This window comes from Oenanthe melanoleuca, chromosome Z, assembly GCF_029582105.1.
Source record: "Oenanthe melanoleuca isolate GR-GAL-2019-014 chromosome Z, OMel1.0, whole genome shotgun sequence".
Classification (NCBI taxonomy): domain Eukaryota; kingdom Metazoa; phylum Chordata; class Aves; order Passeriformes; family Muscicapidae; genus Oenanthe; species Oenanthe melanoleuca.
The window spans coordinates 52,762,955-52,779,013 of record NC_079362.1 but is presented as its reverse complement, the minus strand read 5'-3'; the positions used below and the strand labels follow the sequence as shown (position 1 = coordinate 52,779,013).

At 38.0% G+C, this 16,059-nt stretch overlaps 2 protein-coding genes across 6 annotated transcripts in view; one reads left to right on the top strand and one right to left on the bottom strand.

The window, feature by feature from the left end:
- Positions 1-12,508, bottom strand: part of POLK (DNA polymerase kappa) — a 32,552-nt gene extending 20,044 nt beyond the window's left edge. For 2 of the 4 annotated variants that reach the window (XM_056513353.1, XM_056513356.1), the window contains exons 1-3: positions 12,422-12,508; positions 3,053-3,231; positions 1,317-1,436 (exon numbers count right to left, since the gene is read on the bottom strand). In XM_056513353.1, the coding sequence (XP_056369328.1) occupies positions 1,317-1,436; positions 3,053-3,190 (258 nt within the window). In that variant the 5' untranslated portion in view covers positions 3,191-3,231; positions 12,422-12,508. Of the gene's footprint in view, positions 1-1,316; positions 1,437-3,052; positions 3,232-11,896; positions 12,194-12,421 lie in introns of those variants that run through there. The other 2 variants (XM_056513354.1, XM_056513355.1) reach the window with 2 other exon arrangements.
- Positions 12,509-12,713: 205 nt separating this feature from the next.
- Positions 12,714-16,059, top strand: part of CERT1 (ceramide transporter 1) — a 74,470-nt gene continuing 71,124 nt past the window's right edge. For both annotated transcript variants that reach the window (XM_056513359.1, XM_056513357.1), the window contains exon 1: positions 12,714-13,128. In XM_056513359.1, coding sequence (XP_056369334.1) covers positions 13,033-13,128 — 96 coding nt within the window. In that variant the 5' untranslated portion in view covers positions 12,714-13,032. The remainder of the gene's footprint in view (positions 13,129-16,059) is intronic.

Here is a 16,059-nt window from a genome sequence, read left to right as displayed (position 1 = left end):
CAATATTATGTTGCAGACTCTATATTTTATTTATATTACTGTTTCCACCTTGTAATCAGGATTTTGTCCAGAAGTCCAGTAAGTGGACACATTTTTGTTTGGTTTTACCTTACAGGACTTAAAACAACTGCCAGCTTAGGAAACCATACCTGAGCCTCTAACCACCCTACAAACAAGGCTTCATCTGCAGATGAGAACATGCACTGTTCATAGAGGTAGATATAAAGATAACATTCTAATTCCAGAATACTTCCCACTTAAAATTTTAAGAGAACAGGTTCTTTTATCAGAGGGTAGTACTAAAAAGAAGAGTTAAAAACTCAATAGGTAAGAATAATAGAGAAGATAATAATAAGAACTGACTATACCCATAATGGAGCTGATTAAACAATACATAGCAATTATTAAGATAACCAAACAAGACAAAGATTTGCAAAGGGAAAAGTGGAGGCCTGGGGAGATGTAGCTGGCAGGTAGGAAACAGGAAAAGGGCAAGGTATTTTGAATATCAGAGCGAGAGAGAAGACTGGTTTCCGTTCCACAAATTTCAACATCGAGGACAATCGAGTAAATATTGAATAATTTCTGTCTTAGCGAACACAGTCCACTATGCACACTGAATAAAATAGCAGTCCTCTCAAGGAAAACTATCAAGCAATCATTCAAAGACTGAATTATAGAACAAATGAAAATGGAAAGGAATTCAACTCCTACAAACAATTTTAATTCTGTCATGCCTAGTAATGTTTGGTGTGCAAACCAAACTTTCTTTTAACATTTCACACATTGTAATACTTTGGAGACAATTATCTGCCGTTAGCATTTGAAAAGAAAAATAGCCTCTTTATCTGTCTAGTTCAGGAAACTTGCATTTCTTGTGACTGCTAGCCATGATGATTTTTCATTAATTAGCTCTAAAAAGGCATCAATTATACCCAGAATTAACTTTCTCATTCCATCGCAGGCTACTGAACACAAATATAAGTAAATTCTAAACCCAATAGTGATCTGATACTTATTAGCAAAGTATTTAATAAACCTTTACATAAATCATAACAACATCACTTTAAACTCATCAGACTTGGAAAAACACAAATTTATTTGTTTCATTCTACTCATTTAGAGTAGAATTATTCTTCTAGCAAGTTTATTTTAAGATTACACCATCAAAACAATGTGCACTTTTCCTTGTATGTCTAACATCAAATGGCAGTTTAACATAGTCCCTATCAGCAGAATTAAATACAATAAACTAGAACACACCAAAATGTTAATGATTCAGCATTTACCCCAATAAGTCTTTAGAAGATTAGTACCTGCAGCTGTGCTTTCAAGAGCTGTTGTGCTGTAATTTTCTCTTTTAGCTGCATCATTTTTTCAATTCGTTGGTTAACTTGTTGATCTTTCTTAAGTTCATTTTCATAAAATTTAGAACCCTGAAAGAAAAAAAATTACAAAAACACTATATTTTTATTTTTGTCTTTACCTTATCTTGAAGCAACCACATTTGATCCTTAAATACAGAATACATTTAAACATGTAAAAAGCAAAAAATATATATTTTACAATAATCACAAAAAAGATGATAGAAGGGCTGTAATATGTCATGTTTCATTATAACAAATATCCAATTAGAAAAAAATAGGGTCGGTTTTCTTTGAGTATCAGATATGCCTTTTATCTTTTCTCCATCAATATGACTAATGCCATCAAATATGATTTGTTGAGGCTCATTGAAAGAAATAAGTACCAAAATGTAGGTGTGGAAAGCAATCAAATACTTAAGATTATTAGTAAGTTTTAATTTTTTTTTTCCATCTCTTGCAGTATTTCACAGTTAAAATGCCATAAAGCTTCTTGCAATACAGCTGTAGGTAGTGTCTATAGGTCTCATTTTAGAGATTATAGAAAATCTTAAGGAAAAGAATCAATGATTCTTTCCAGATTTCTTGATATGTATCTGGCAATTACAAAGTCATGCACTTTTTTTTGACATAAATATATTCTATTAGTTAGATGCCTATATGTCAGTTTTGAAAGCTGACAGGAAATGAAACAGTAATTTCTATAACAAAATCATTTATGCAAATATCATTATCTGGGATATGTCTGACAAAGCACTTTTTAAAAAAGAAAATATAGCACTTCCAATATGTCGAAGAAACAACTTATCAATAACAAGCCTGATAACATACAAAGTATCATCAATGTGAAACTGCGAACAAAAAAAGGAAAAAGCTTGCTATGCAAGAACTCTTTGCAGCATGTTTTCTCTCTCTCTCCTCCTTTCTCCCTCTGCCCCACCTCTGCAGATCACTGCAGAGCAATAGTGGTCAACACAGAATGCATGAGGAAAACATCAAAGTACATAATCTCGGGCCATGGTGACACCAAATAAAATACACAGTTGTGCAAGGAAAAGTAAGAAAACCCTCCGTTTCTCAGATAAAGTGTTATCCCTATATTGTTCTATGTAAACTTTCCAGTAATTACTAGGATGACAAATATTTAAATGGTTTGTTGAGTTGTGAGGGTGTCCACAGATCCTAAGTACAAAGCTGCACACTACTGTCCACCTCTCTTAAATACTTAAAGAAGACAGTCACAAAGACAAGCAGTAAAAACTTGATTCTAGAAAAACTTGATTACATCAAATTCATCAGTTACAGGAAGGTGACCAAAAAAAGTAAATCTGCTTGGCTGATTAATGATGGGGTGGACAAAAGGAATGGAAAGGGGGAGAAAAAGAGGAAACTGCAGCCTTCACAATTATCTCTGGAAAATGCTGTAGTATTTATGTGCTGCTTTGGACAAAAATGGAGAACTTAAGCACATACTTAGTTGTCCTCCTTCACGTCCTTGGGGATGAATCCAACAATACTCTAAAGTACACTAAACTAATACCCCTCCCCTTCCTCCCCACAAATAAATTTCTTCTAAAAAGATGCCATCCATGTACACACGTGAGGGATAAAAACTGGGGAAGGAAGGAAGAGGGCCTTATAATATTGGACCACAAATAAAGCATCAGGAAAAAAGTAATCAAAACAACCTTGGTAGCTTCCATGATGATTTTATTGATTTTCTCCTTATCCAAACCCTCCATTCCAGCTTTGTTATCATTAAGGCCCATTCTAAGTAGAACTCCATCATTGCAAGAGCTGTTAGCAACCTTTTTCATGTCGTCCATTGTACCTCCTCAAAACAAGTACCCGTTTTATGACTTAATACCTGGAAAAAAAAAGAAATCAAATATTCATGTTCCAACCAAACAATAAAAATAATTAGATTTTGGAACTGATTTGCATTATTTAGTGAATAAGTATTTTATATGTATTCAGAAAACAACATACTTATTGCAAATATGAAGACTTGTACTCCTGCAAAATGGCTCATCTACCGTACACACCACATCAAACTACCTGTAACTCTATCAATGTTTGGAGACAGTAAGACCCTATTTTCTTATTAAATTAAAACCATTTTCCTTTAAAACCTCCCTTACAAAAGTAACTGAACACAAACAAACCTGAGGTAAAGGCCAGTACCTTACATATGAATATGACATCTGTGCCTGTACATTATCCTGTCAAAGGAAAGATTACTGCCTTAAACACAAAATACTGCTCATTATTACATTGAAAAAAAAAAAAAAAAAGAAAAAAAAGCAATACTTAAATTGAAGAAAACCACCGGTCATCATCGCTGCTGAGACAAGCAGTAGAATCCTTCCCAGTAATTTCTAGCTGAAATTCAGAACCTTTGTGTCAAAATTACTATTTAAAAAAAATATGGCCTCAATTAAGTTTTGATTAAAATCCTAATTCAGGGTAAAATTCATGCACTTTTTTTATTCCTCCCATTAATGTGTTGAACCATGATACTGAAGTAGTGGAACTTACCAAGCTCTTACTACAGCTTGACTACAGCAATCATTAATTTCTTATACACGCAGATACTTCCAATACATGAACTGCTGACATCTTCCCTTGCTCTCCATGAAAGTAAATTGCTCAATCCTCAATAGGCTCTAATCATAGAGTAAACTGCTTAGTTATTAAACTGATGTTAAAAAAAATAAAGGAAGAAAATTTCACCTTCTGTAGCATGAACCAGTGGTCTTATTTTTGCCAGATTCAAACAAGCAGACTCACAGAATAGTCCGAGTTGGAAGGGACGTTTTACAAGTCACCAAGTCCAACCTCCTGCCACGACCAGGGATACTTTCAACTTCATCAGGTTGTTCAGAGCCCTGTCCAACTTGCCATCAGATGTTTCTAGCAATGGGGCATCCACTACTTCTCTGGGCAACCTGTCCCAGTGTTCTACCAACCTCACTGTAAAAAAGCATCTAATCTATACCTATCCTCCTCAGTTTAAAACAGTTATCCCTTGTCAAATTGCAACAGGCCCTGCTAAAAAGTCCAAGTGGGATAATGACATAAATTATTTAACATGTATTTATTACTGGAAAAGCATACAGAAACTATTTCTTTCTACCCCACGTCACTGACTCATAAAACACTCCAGTCTTACTGTAATGTAGAATGGACACGCACTCCTCAACTTTCACTGCTTCCTGTGACAGGAACCCTTCCTACTTGGAGAAGCCCCACCCATTTAGGTAAATACACTAGCTTTCTTATTCACAAAATACACAAATCTAATAGTGTGTCATTTTTCCTTTAAATGCCACTTTTCCATGCCAGGACTTCAGCGGTCTCATTAGCAACCAAACACAAGAAGGTTATTATGTATTTTTGCATTTAGAGATGAATTTTTGTTACAAAGAACCATGTGAATAACTTTTAAAAATTAATGACGGCAATGTTCATATTTTCCTGAAGTTCTTCTACTGAAATGTACTAGCCAACTGAAGTAAAGAAATTAAAGAAAGCCACGTTTACAAAAAAGTTCAGTCAAAATTATCCAAATTTTAATCACATGCTATTAATCCACATTATTATTTATGGTTAACTGCTGAAAAATGCAAGATCAGTTACATAATGCTGTTTTTATGTACAGTGAGTTGTATTACAAAGAACAAAAGTTGACATAGAGATCAGAAGTCTTCTCTTAATCCTTTAGGAGCACTTGAGCTTCTAGGAATAGGAGTAGCATCATAGTTCTTACGTGTGTTTATCAAATAAAAGACTACAGTGCTGAACATCTTCATAAATTTTTCAGCTACACTACAACAATCTCTTACAGTTAACACACACATTTATCAGAACAGGTTTGCTAGACTTCAATCAGAGGAAAAAGCACTGCATCCCAAACAACATTCCAAATTTCATCTCATGCTCATAAGCACCCTTGTATGAATTAGCTCCCAGTAATTCCATTGTTAGCTTCCCAGTAATTCTATGGCAATCTTTGGTATGTAATGGGCAACATTTCCAAGGAATACTTTCATCAATATCCCTTCACTATTCTCCCTAGTTCTTTTATCACACATTGCCTTCAAGAAACAGGAGTGAACACAAGCTTGCTTCCATTTCTTATAGTGGTATTTTCAAAATGTTTTCAGCTGTTCCTCATTCCTGGAAATGTCTCTCCCTAGCACGTACTAGTCTTTCCCTTTCCTCATTCAGAACACTCTTAAAGGCTCAGCTTATAGCAGAGGCTTTAAAATCTAATTTATGTTAGTCAAGAGAAAGTCTTCTCTATCTTGTTCCGTATCTAACAATAAGAAAATGCCACAATAATCAAAGTGATCGAAAAAATAATTGTCTTTATAAAGTCTCATAAATGGTGATCACCTGGTGTATTTTACCTTTTGAGCTTATTGTGTGGAACAAAATATATTGCCAGTCTCAGATGAGAAAAGGTATAAATACCTTAGCAGAAATTAAGAAGAAAATATTTATCTGAGGACAGCATTAACTCTACACCAGAGCTTACAGGTGTACAGAAGGGAAAACATGAACAATAGGTGATACAATTTCCAGCTGCTTAATATTAAGAGAACCTGAACATTATCTTAGTTTCAAATAAACAGTTCTGAAAAAAAGAATCCATAAAATATTTCACATATTGAAAATTATCACAAGGGCTACAATAAGACAACTGATACAGTACAGACAGATAAAACCAGTGCTCATTTGCTATAAGTGAAAAAGAAAATATTTAAATGTAACAGAGAAGCTGCAGAGTCTTAAACTGTGCAAAACGTGAACAAAATGTCAGTGTAGAAATATAGTAATTATTTCAATTCGACTAGAGAAAACACTGAACTTGTGGTCACAATTGTTTTGCTAAAAAATCTGGAAAAAGTGGGTAAGGGGCTAGAATCTAATGAAACAGTCTACACAGTGACATACTTTTGGCATGCTGTTACCTCAAGAAGCTGTTGTGAGACCAAACTGCTTCCTCTAATCTCTCTCAGTATCATACTGAGCAAGCAGTGTGTGAAACCAGAGGAAGGCAGTCTACAATAATATAACCCTCTATTATTCCTGTGATTGGGCAACGAGGGGAAGCAGGAAAATCATATGTAAGTGGAAGGAGATAACTTTCCAAGTGCTAGGGAAGGACTTCTAAAGGTGAAGACTTTGGCAGTGAATATCAACAGTTAATGTAAACCAAATCAACGAACAAACAAAAAATTGAGAAGAACCACAAAATACCATCACTGTGTAGAACGTTTCATGAGTAAGCTGGGATTCCTACAGGTGGGAAAAAATCACAAATTAAACCATAATCAAGCTCAAGAATCAGGCACAGAAACTAAACTGAACTAGTAATACAGAGTTATATAGTAATTGAAAGTGTCAAGAGATTTGAAACAGCAATAAAATTAGAGCAACAATTTAATTTGAAGTGTCCCTACCTTCATTCAAATTTAGCTTTTTTAACAGTTCATTGAACCAACCTAAAGGAAATGGTTTGTATTTGATCCTGTACCACTCCTCCAACTTGCCCTCATAAAAAAATCCTCCAATTCCAGCAACAGAAATTCTGTATACTGTATGAAAAGTTAAATGCCTTTATATTAAAGTTTTCTATCTAATAAAATAATGCAAAAGATACAAACTGTTTCTAAGAATATTCAGTTCAGTGAGTGTAATGTTAATATGTACATAATTAGCACTTGCAAAGTATGTTAAGAGTTCATCTTTAGTTGACCATGCTAAGAACATGGGAAGAATTATTAAGACTGGAAAATGAAACCAGGATGGAAAAGCTTGAAGAATAATTAATTTGCAGACTGAGTTATTATTTAATGCATGCAGCTGTGTACCTGTCCTCATAAATAAAACAAATTCTGGTATCTTTGCTATCACAGATGCTCACGACAATGTGAGGTGCAAAGAAGTTACTAAGAGACACAGTTGTCTACTTAGTCCAGAGCTCAAAAATTAAACAAAGGAATCAAAACATATAGTATAGACCTCAACAATACCCTAATTGTCCTAAGTCCTATACCCTAATCGTCCTAAGTAAGTCTTCATGGTATGTAAAAAAAATTGAAATAAATGTGGCAAATAGCAACACAAATATTAGACATGAGTGATCTTTTAATTATTGTCTTCAGGATGGCTAAAACAAGGATCTAAATGAAATATTTTTCTTAATTTCTGTAAAATACATAAAGCCTCCAATAGCATTGCATCAAAATCTGAAACATAATTTACTATACCGAGAGCCCAAAATAAACTTCCTATTTTCCCTCAATTAAAATATTTCAGAATTCATTTATTTAAACCCTGCTATTATAACTTCAGCAGGAACAAAGCAAAATTATAAAATGTAACCTGATTTACAAATGTAGAGAATGGATAAAGCAATAGCTACTGGAATCCTGTCATTACATAGGCTACATCAGAAGACCAACATCATTCATTGAACTCGTAGTCAGGTAGCTATGCTTCTTATTCTACTCACTGCAGAGAAGTATCTTCATCCATGCCGAGCACACAACACATCTATTGTTATATAATTAAAACCCATCTAACCCACCTTAGTAAAAAAAATAATGTAGCTGTAGTTAGGCCCTTTGAACAATAGTTTCCCACATTCCCACAAAATGCATTGCTTTATTTCTTGAACTTCTAACTTATTAACAAACAAACTTTCAACAAACTTGGAAAATTCAACCCTGCTAGAGTATTCTCAACATCTCTGCTATTTCAAAGGTCACACAGCAAACTCCAGCCATGATTTTATTCCATATTACTTGATTTATTCATTACTTGGCTAAGCGTGTTATTCCAAAACAGTAACATTATATTAACCCCAAAATATCCTGAGTTGGAAGGGACCCACAATGAGCATTGAAGTCTAGCTCCTGGACTTGCACAGGACAGCCCCAAGAATCACACCATGTGCCTGAGAGAATAATATGTATATAATGTATGCATATTGCATACTTCAAAAAAAAAAAAAATGCACCTGTCTTCTGTAAACATTCATTTGGCAAGGAAACATTCTGGCTGACTGGATAAAATTTAGCAAACTCTTTAGCTCTCATTTCCTATGAAAACATTTTCCTCTGATAATGATTTAAGTATCAGTTGCGCTGAAGTCTCTCTCTCAGCAGGCAAATCTTCACCAAAGACATGTTCAAGAAAGCACACCAGATTGTCCTTCTAACTAGCTGCTCAATTCCTCCTAGCCACAGGGGGTTTGACTTTCACTAGATGTTTGGTTTCTGAATGGCCCTGAGAAGACTACCATCAATTCTAATCCTGTAGTGATTTACAAAAAAAGAACTGGCAGAAGGAACTGCACAACAGTATTGCCAGCATTTAATATGTATACCTTTAACACACATGGTGTTAACCATATAGATTCCCAGCAAGAGTGTTCAAAACTATTGTTTCACTATTCTCTCTCTCTCAAAATATAACACAAACAAGCTCCTTAGAAAAAATAATCTTCCAGTAAAGATGTAGTATCTTTACAAATGTAATAAGCCAGAGCACATGACAAATTAATACTGAACAGAAAACAGGGCCAGAATTTATGGAAGTGAAAATTTCAAGTGCCCAAGCTGACACATACAAAATGAGACTACTTTTAAAATAGCAGCTGACTCAGCATTTTATAAAAACATAGATCCCATACAAGCATGTGGAATTAGCCCTGAAAAAAGCAATGTCCTAGCATTATATCTTCTGTATACTCACTGACTTTAGGATGTAACAAATTACAGATCCATCCTTTTAAATATGAAACAATTCACACTGAAATTAAACAGTTAATAGAGACTGCTTCTGACAATGTTTAAAAACAAATATGAAAATATTTTATGCCACTTACCGAACTCTCTGAATAATTCTTTGCTTATGTGAAGAGTGACAGAAGTAAATGGAATACTCATTCCCTATCAATTTTCTGTAGTCAAGATGCAATCAATTCTGTTCTAAATTCTGCTTTCAGTTTCTCTGAAAAAAGTCCTCATGACTCTAGAACATCTAAGTTACTCAAAGGACAAAGAACAATGGTATCTTCTTCTCCCTCTGTTCAGTATTTTAAAGGACCTTTACAAAGATTAATCTCAAGTCCCCAACTAATATTTCCTGGCACTTCTAGATTACTGAAAACAAAGGCTTTACCAGTTTAATCCATAAAGAAAATAACAAAGGAACTGAAGACTCATCAGTAAAACCTACACTAGAGGTAGTGTAGTTATCTGTAACCCGTGGCTTCTAGAGATATCTTTAGTGCCAACAGATTCATATATAGTTTGTTTTTTTTTTTTTTTTAACTTTGAAATAAAAGCCTAATACACTGATTCACAGAGAGCAAAATTGTTTTAGAATAAAATGTCTGAATTATTAATATTTCTGATCCTGTGCTATTAGGCAATACACTGTGGTGTAACAGAGCTCCTTTAAAGATCCTCCTAAGGAAAATAGTCTTAAATTTCAGAACAAACATAATGGTAAGCATGAACACACTGGAAAGTGATGGAGATTCTGCTTTAATTAACTAACTAAATAAACTAACTGTAAAATAGAAGTTGTGGCAGTGGAAAAAAGATATATAAAAGGGGAGAAGAAAAAAATAAAGGTATTTATAGTTACCCACTTGGCAGTGCTTATTATGATAGATATCCCAGGAGGTAAAACTCAATGCTCCCCATTTTTGTACTACAAGTAGTATATCAGCAATACCAAACACTACCTGTTCTGCTGTTCTAAAACAGGTGATGACTATTTCCACTTAAAAAAGTAATCTGCAAACTTCTTGCAATCCCTACAACACTAGAAGGGATACAGACCGAGTACAGGGGAACCTGCTATGAAAGAACAAACACAGCAATGAAACACAAAATAAAGGTTCAGTATAAAAGGCATAGAAGGAGCTAGAGAGGAGCGAGTGCATCTGGATACCGGTATGATTTTCTACATTTCCTAAACTTTGGTTTGCATCCTAAATTGGTCTTGGCTCAGGAAAACCTGATTCTTTTTAAATTATCCGTGACTGAAAGACTGCTCTTCCAGAACACACCTGCTAAACAACAATTGTTAATGTGGGTACCCTCTAAACGATCAAACTGCTGTACTCTGAAAAAAACACCTCTCAAAACACGTGTAAGAAGAACTTCAAGTCCTCAGCACTAAATCTTTCTCTTAAAAATCTTCTCCCACTGCACCCCATGCTTGCTGGTAAAGGTATGGTCTTATCTCATTAAGAGTAACAGACAGTATGTTACATTTTAAAAACGATCAGAACATTGGAAAGAGGAGGTAATTTATATAAGGTACTCCCAATTACAATACAGCTTTTGGAAGAACATAAGCTGGTGAAACCATGTTGAAAAACAAGACGCATTAGGAGAATGTGGCAGATGTAAATAAAAAGCTATTACCTAGCACAGCCAATGCATTATATGAAAAGCTGAAAAGACAAACCTTTTAGCATTCAATATTTTTTAATTTAAAGTTTGTAAAATGCTAGCCACAATTAATAAACAAAACACTCTCTCTAAAAAGGATGGATATGTTTATTGAAAAACCTGAAAAAACATCTACCCAATGCATCTTTAGTTTGTAACACCTGATTGATTCAATGTTCTGCAAGAGTAAAAGAAGAAGCAAGCTTCCTCTGTGAATAGCTGCAGACCAAAAGCTCAACAGGGAATATCGGCATACATGCCACTGCCACTGCTACTGCTAAAAGGACTTGCTCAGACATGTCTCTTGCTCCTGAGAAGAGGTTCATCCAGAATTTGACTGGGAAAACACAACTGGATTTACAGGTAATGCCAACTAACTTAAGAAACATACTGCAAAGAAGAACTATAAATTATCCTCATACATATAAATACCTACAAAGCTTGACAAACACAGTACATTGAAACTGACACTAAGGAGAAAAAGATGCACTTGGTTTCTTCCCAAACACGTAGTGAATCAAAGAATATTGGCTTTTGGCAACATTTTATATATTAGTAAATTATCTAAAGTAGACTTATGTAAAAGTATTTTCCTGTACATTGCAGTTATTACACAAATACTAACATGTTGATGACTCTTTTTTATTTCTCATAGTTAAGGACAATGATGCTGCCTTTTGAATAATCCTCAGTTCTGCATTCATTGTAAATATCTCTATATCTAAGGCTTGGAGCAGGTATGAATATTATTTAACTGTTAACTGCTATATATAGAATGCATATACGTACATGTGTCAATGCTGTTTCAAAAAAATAATAAACCCTCAATGGAAACTTTCAAACAGCTTAGCACGGGAAAATTACACAATGATTTGTCATAAGGAAGAAGTCAGAGAAAACAGAATCGTGCAGCATTGCTCTTGCAACAATAACAGAAATGTATCTTCCCAATACGAAATTTCCTCAAACAACATCCTTTAACATACTTTTCACCCGCCCAAAAAATCGAGAGAAAGGAGACCTGAGAAACTCATCTGAGTTAGTACAAACCTTAAGTCTTTCCCAAACCATATATCCGCTGTTCACAAACCGTTAAATGACAGGTGCAACAGGGTGGATTTTTTTTTTCCATTCCACGAATATATTTCTGCCCATAAATATCGATGAAAACACGTATTTCAGACTAAGTCTGAAGAAAAAAGTCACTGTTTCGTTTCCTAAACTACGAAAGCAGTTTAATAAATGGAAGGCAGAACATCCGCAGTACCTGGATCCATCACTCCGCCTGCCCTGCCCACGCCGCGCCTTCGGGAACGCCGGGGAAGCAGAACCCGGACGGCTCCGGACGGCCAGCCCTCCCCTCTCGTTTCACCCGGAGCCGGCAGCATCTCCCGCCCCTTTCCGCCGCTCCACCATCTTGGATTAGGGAAAAGTTTGGCACTCACCCCCCTCAACCTTTCCCCCTTTCCTCGAGTCCCGCCGGTTTGAGGCGAGGAAGAGAGACTACATCTCCTCGCCCTTGAAAGCAAGCAGAGCCAGAGAGACGGTTCGCCTTGCTAAAGATAAAGCAAATACCTCTGCACAAAAGATAAAGCAAACATTTCCTCGGGCAGCACCGTCGCTCTTGGTAGCGGAGTTCCCCTCACACGGGGGCACTGAGGCGAAACCGGCTGGGGCTGCCACAGGAAGGACGAAACCAAGATGGCGGCAGTGCGCAACTGAAGAGAGACTACATCTCCCAGCACGTTCTGCGGCACGAGCGAGGGATAAATGGCGCCCGAACTGACGGTCGTACAGGGAAGGACTACAACTCCCGTGGGGCGCCGCGGCGGGGCGGAGTGCTCGCGGAGGGGGGCATAGATCGCCCGCCTCACCTAAAATGGCCGCTGCGGCGGGAGCGCGCTGAGCGGGTGCCTGGCAGGCGGACGCGCGCTCGCCCCTCCTCCCCTCCCTGTCCCGGTGTTGTGGCTCTGGCCGCGGGCGGGGTCTGCGGGGCCGCGGCGAGGGGATCCCGGGGCTGCGAGCCTGGTTGCCGGCCGGTCACTGGCAGGGGCGGGCGGCGCTGAGTGGCGGCAACCGCTCGAGTAGAGCCCGGCGCTCCGGTCCCTTCGGCAGAAGAAGGCTGCTGTGGGCGGGGGCCGCTCCGGCTCTTTCCCAGCTCGGCGGTGGCTGCTGCTTCGATCTCCATGTCGGACAATCAGAGCTGGAATTCCTCCGGCTCCGAGGAGGACCCTGAGACCGAGCTCGGACTGCCTGTTGAGCTCTGCGGGGTGCTCAGCAAGGTAAGCCGCCTCTACCCTATTCCTGCGCCCTGCCGCCCCCCATCCTCCTCGCTGTCAGCCCCGACCGCCCCGGGGGCTCGGGCCGAGGGGCCCGGTGGCGGGGGGGCCGGGCGGTTCCGCGGGCTGCGCTGGCACGGCCGGGGCACCGCCACCTGACGGCGGAGCGGCTGCCAGGCAGAGCGCGGCGGCGCCGGGCGCCCCCTCCCTCAGCCCCGCCGCCCCCCGCGGCCGGGGGGAGCCTTTCCTCGGGCAGAGCCGCGGGCCCCGCCGCCCCCCGAGCCGCCCGCCGCGGGGCTCCGGCGGCCGCGCCGGGAGGGCGTCTCCCCGCGCCTCGGGCTCCGGCCGGAGCGGCGCCGGGCCTCGGTGTCGCGGCTACCGGGAGCTCCCGGAGGCACCCGCAGCCGGTCGTGTCGCCTCGGGAGCAGGCACGGCTTTGAGTGCAAGTATCAAAACAGGGCACTGAAATACTCCTGCGGCAAGAGAAAACGGGAGGAGCGGAAAAGGCAAATGGCTATTGAAAAAAATGGCCCTTTTTGAAAATAAACTTAGTCATTTTCTCTTTTATCGCTGCAAATAAGGTGACTTGCGAACATGTGTTGGTTTATACCGGGAAATTTTATTCTCAAAAGTACTTTGGAGTAGATTATTGAATTACTTGGTTTTTATATGGATATTTTATTTTTTTATTACAGAAAATATATTCAGAATAGCGTTGAAATATCTGTAAGATTAAAGCGCTATGTTTTGAATTTTTTTTCCTGTCCTGTTCGATAAGGCTAGGCACAAGCCAACATAGGAGGCCCGGGATACAGAGATCTTACGCTGCCCTGAATGCGCAGAAGACAGCCGTAACTGAGTTCACGCTGTTGTGAGGAACTTCGTGAACTCCTTCTAGCCTGAAAATGTTTCTAACCCCAGAAATAGCAGGAACAGTTAGGAGAGGAGAAGGATCTCTGCTTTCATTTTTAAGATCTTACTTAATAGTGGATGGGGGAAGGAGAGGATGAGATGGATGTGAGATGGTGTTAGAGCAGTTACAATGAGAGATTTTTGTTTGGTGTAGTTTTGCTGTTTTGTTTGCAGTTTTTCACAGCAAAGTTTTCCTTGGGTAAGATGCTTCTGTTATTAGAAGGGAAGTAATTTGCGGGATGTAATTAATTTTTGTGTTAGCAAATTAAATACAAAGTCCAGGTGCTCTTTCTCAGTGGTGTAGCAGGTGAAGCCATAGCTTCAGACATTCTAGCTGAGGTATGTGCAAACATTTTACTTTTCTGGGTGATTATGCTGAGTGTAGCAGAGACTGTCTTTCCCATGAGAACCCGGAATTTAATCTGAATAGTCAAGTATGGTGAAACCTGTCACAATGAATATGTTTGAGGGGTAAGGTTACCTTTTGTTAGTTGATACCTCAGTAATTATTGAGGTAAACTAATTAAAATGGAATGGTAACATACGGAACTTTCTACTAAGGAAATATCTATTTTTAATAACTTACTGTGTATAAGTTAAGTTCTGAAATCATAGAAGTAGGCTGGAGTTCACTCTGTGCATGTTAGTTTTATTAGTTCTGCCCTTCAGTAAAGAGAAAAGCTGTGAAGGAAATGGAGTAATTTGGTAAGAGAAAATTGTTAGAAGTATATCTTGCTGGTCTTTTGAAAAGTTTTGAAACTATAGGCTTTTTTCCATTGTATTTCCTGCTAATGATTTTAAGGTGGATACAAAGAAAGAGGCTTCTTCAATGGAAGAGGCTTTCAGGAAGCACGAGAATCTAGATGCTTGGAAAAACACTGGTCTTTTCTCTAGCAAAACCTCGTGCCTACCCGAGTATACTTTAAGAAGCCTCTTAATTCACGGGACATTTGAATTGCAACAGCAAGCTTTGATTGCAACAGCATATGCAAGATTTGCTGCATTCACTTTGTGTCTGTTAACTTTTTCAGAGACGGAAAGTACTTTTCCATGGTTTTTTCCCCCCTCCCCCCGCAAGATAACTTTGGACTCTGCCTTTCACATCCTGGGAGGAGTTGGGAACATGAGAGATAGGAAGAGAGGAAGGCAGGAAATAATACACCTCTATGACCGCTTGTGCTACTACTTCATGCACTAAGCACACTCAAGGCTTTCTTTAAGTAATGCTGTATTTAGCAATTAGTTGTATTAAGAGATGAAAAAGGACTTCATATTCCAAATGGAAATCAAGGTCTCTTGCCTACATTTGAAAATTGTTAAAAATTTCTCAGTTACAATTTTTTTCCTTAGGCATCATCATCTTAGTACTAAAGTTAACATGTGATTATGGAAAATGTATTAACTAATGTATGTAGTATGAAGTGGGAATGAGACTGTTAGTTGACTTTTCCCCCTCATTTTTAGATGACAAAATGATGAATGATGGATAGACTTAAATGTTAACCAGAGTTTTTAATAAAAGAAATTTTTTTTTCATTTGTCAAAATCAAAGAAATGCTTGCATGATAAGATTGGTTTCAATGCTCCTGTTTCTATTTTTATCAAATTTATAACATTTCCACCTTGATTGATTAATAGGTATTAGTGTATTGTCAGAATCATAGGATAGTCCTGATTTTCTGTTAGTGTGAGATGATTCTATGAAGTTCATATGATTCTACTAAGTACAGTCAGAAAGGTGTTGCAAATTAATTATCTAGAATTAATCCAGTCTTTGTTCCCAGAGTATTGGTTTTATTCAGTGTGTGAATGTGGAATCCCTAGAAAAATCTGAATGGCAAAAAATATGATTGGATATGTGCTGTAACCAAGTATCTTAGTGAATGTAGTTAGAAATAAAACCTGAAGCAGTATCTCTGGACAATTTTAAATGAATAAAGCACTGAGTCCTCTAGGCATATTTACTGTGCTGTGGGATAATGGCATTTGTATTTATATGAAGAGAACTTGATATAATATTTT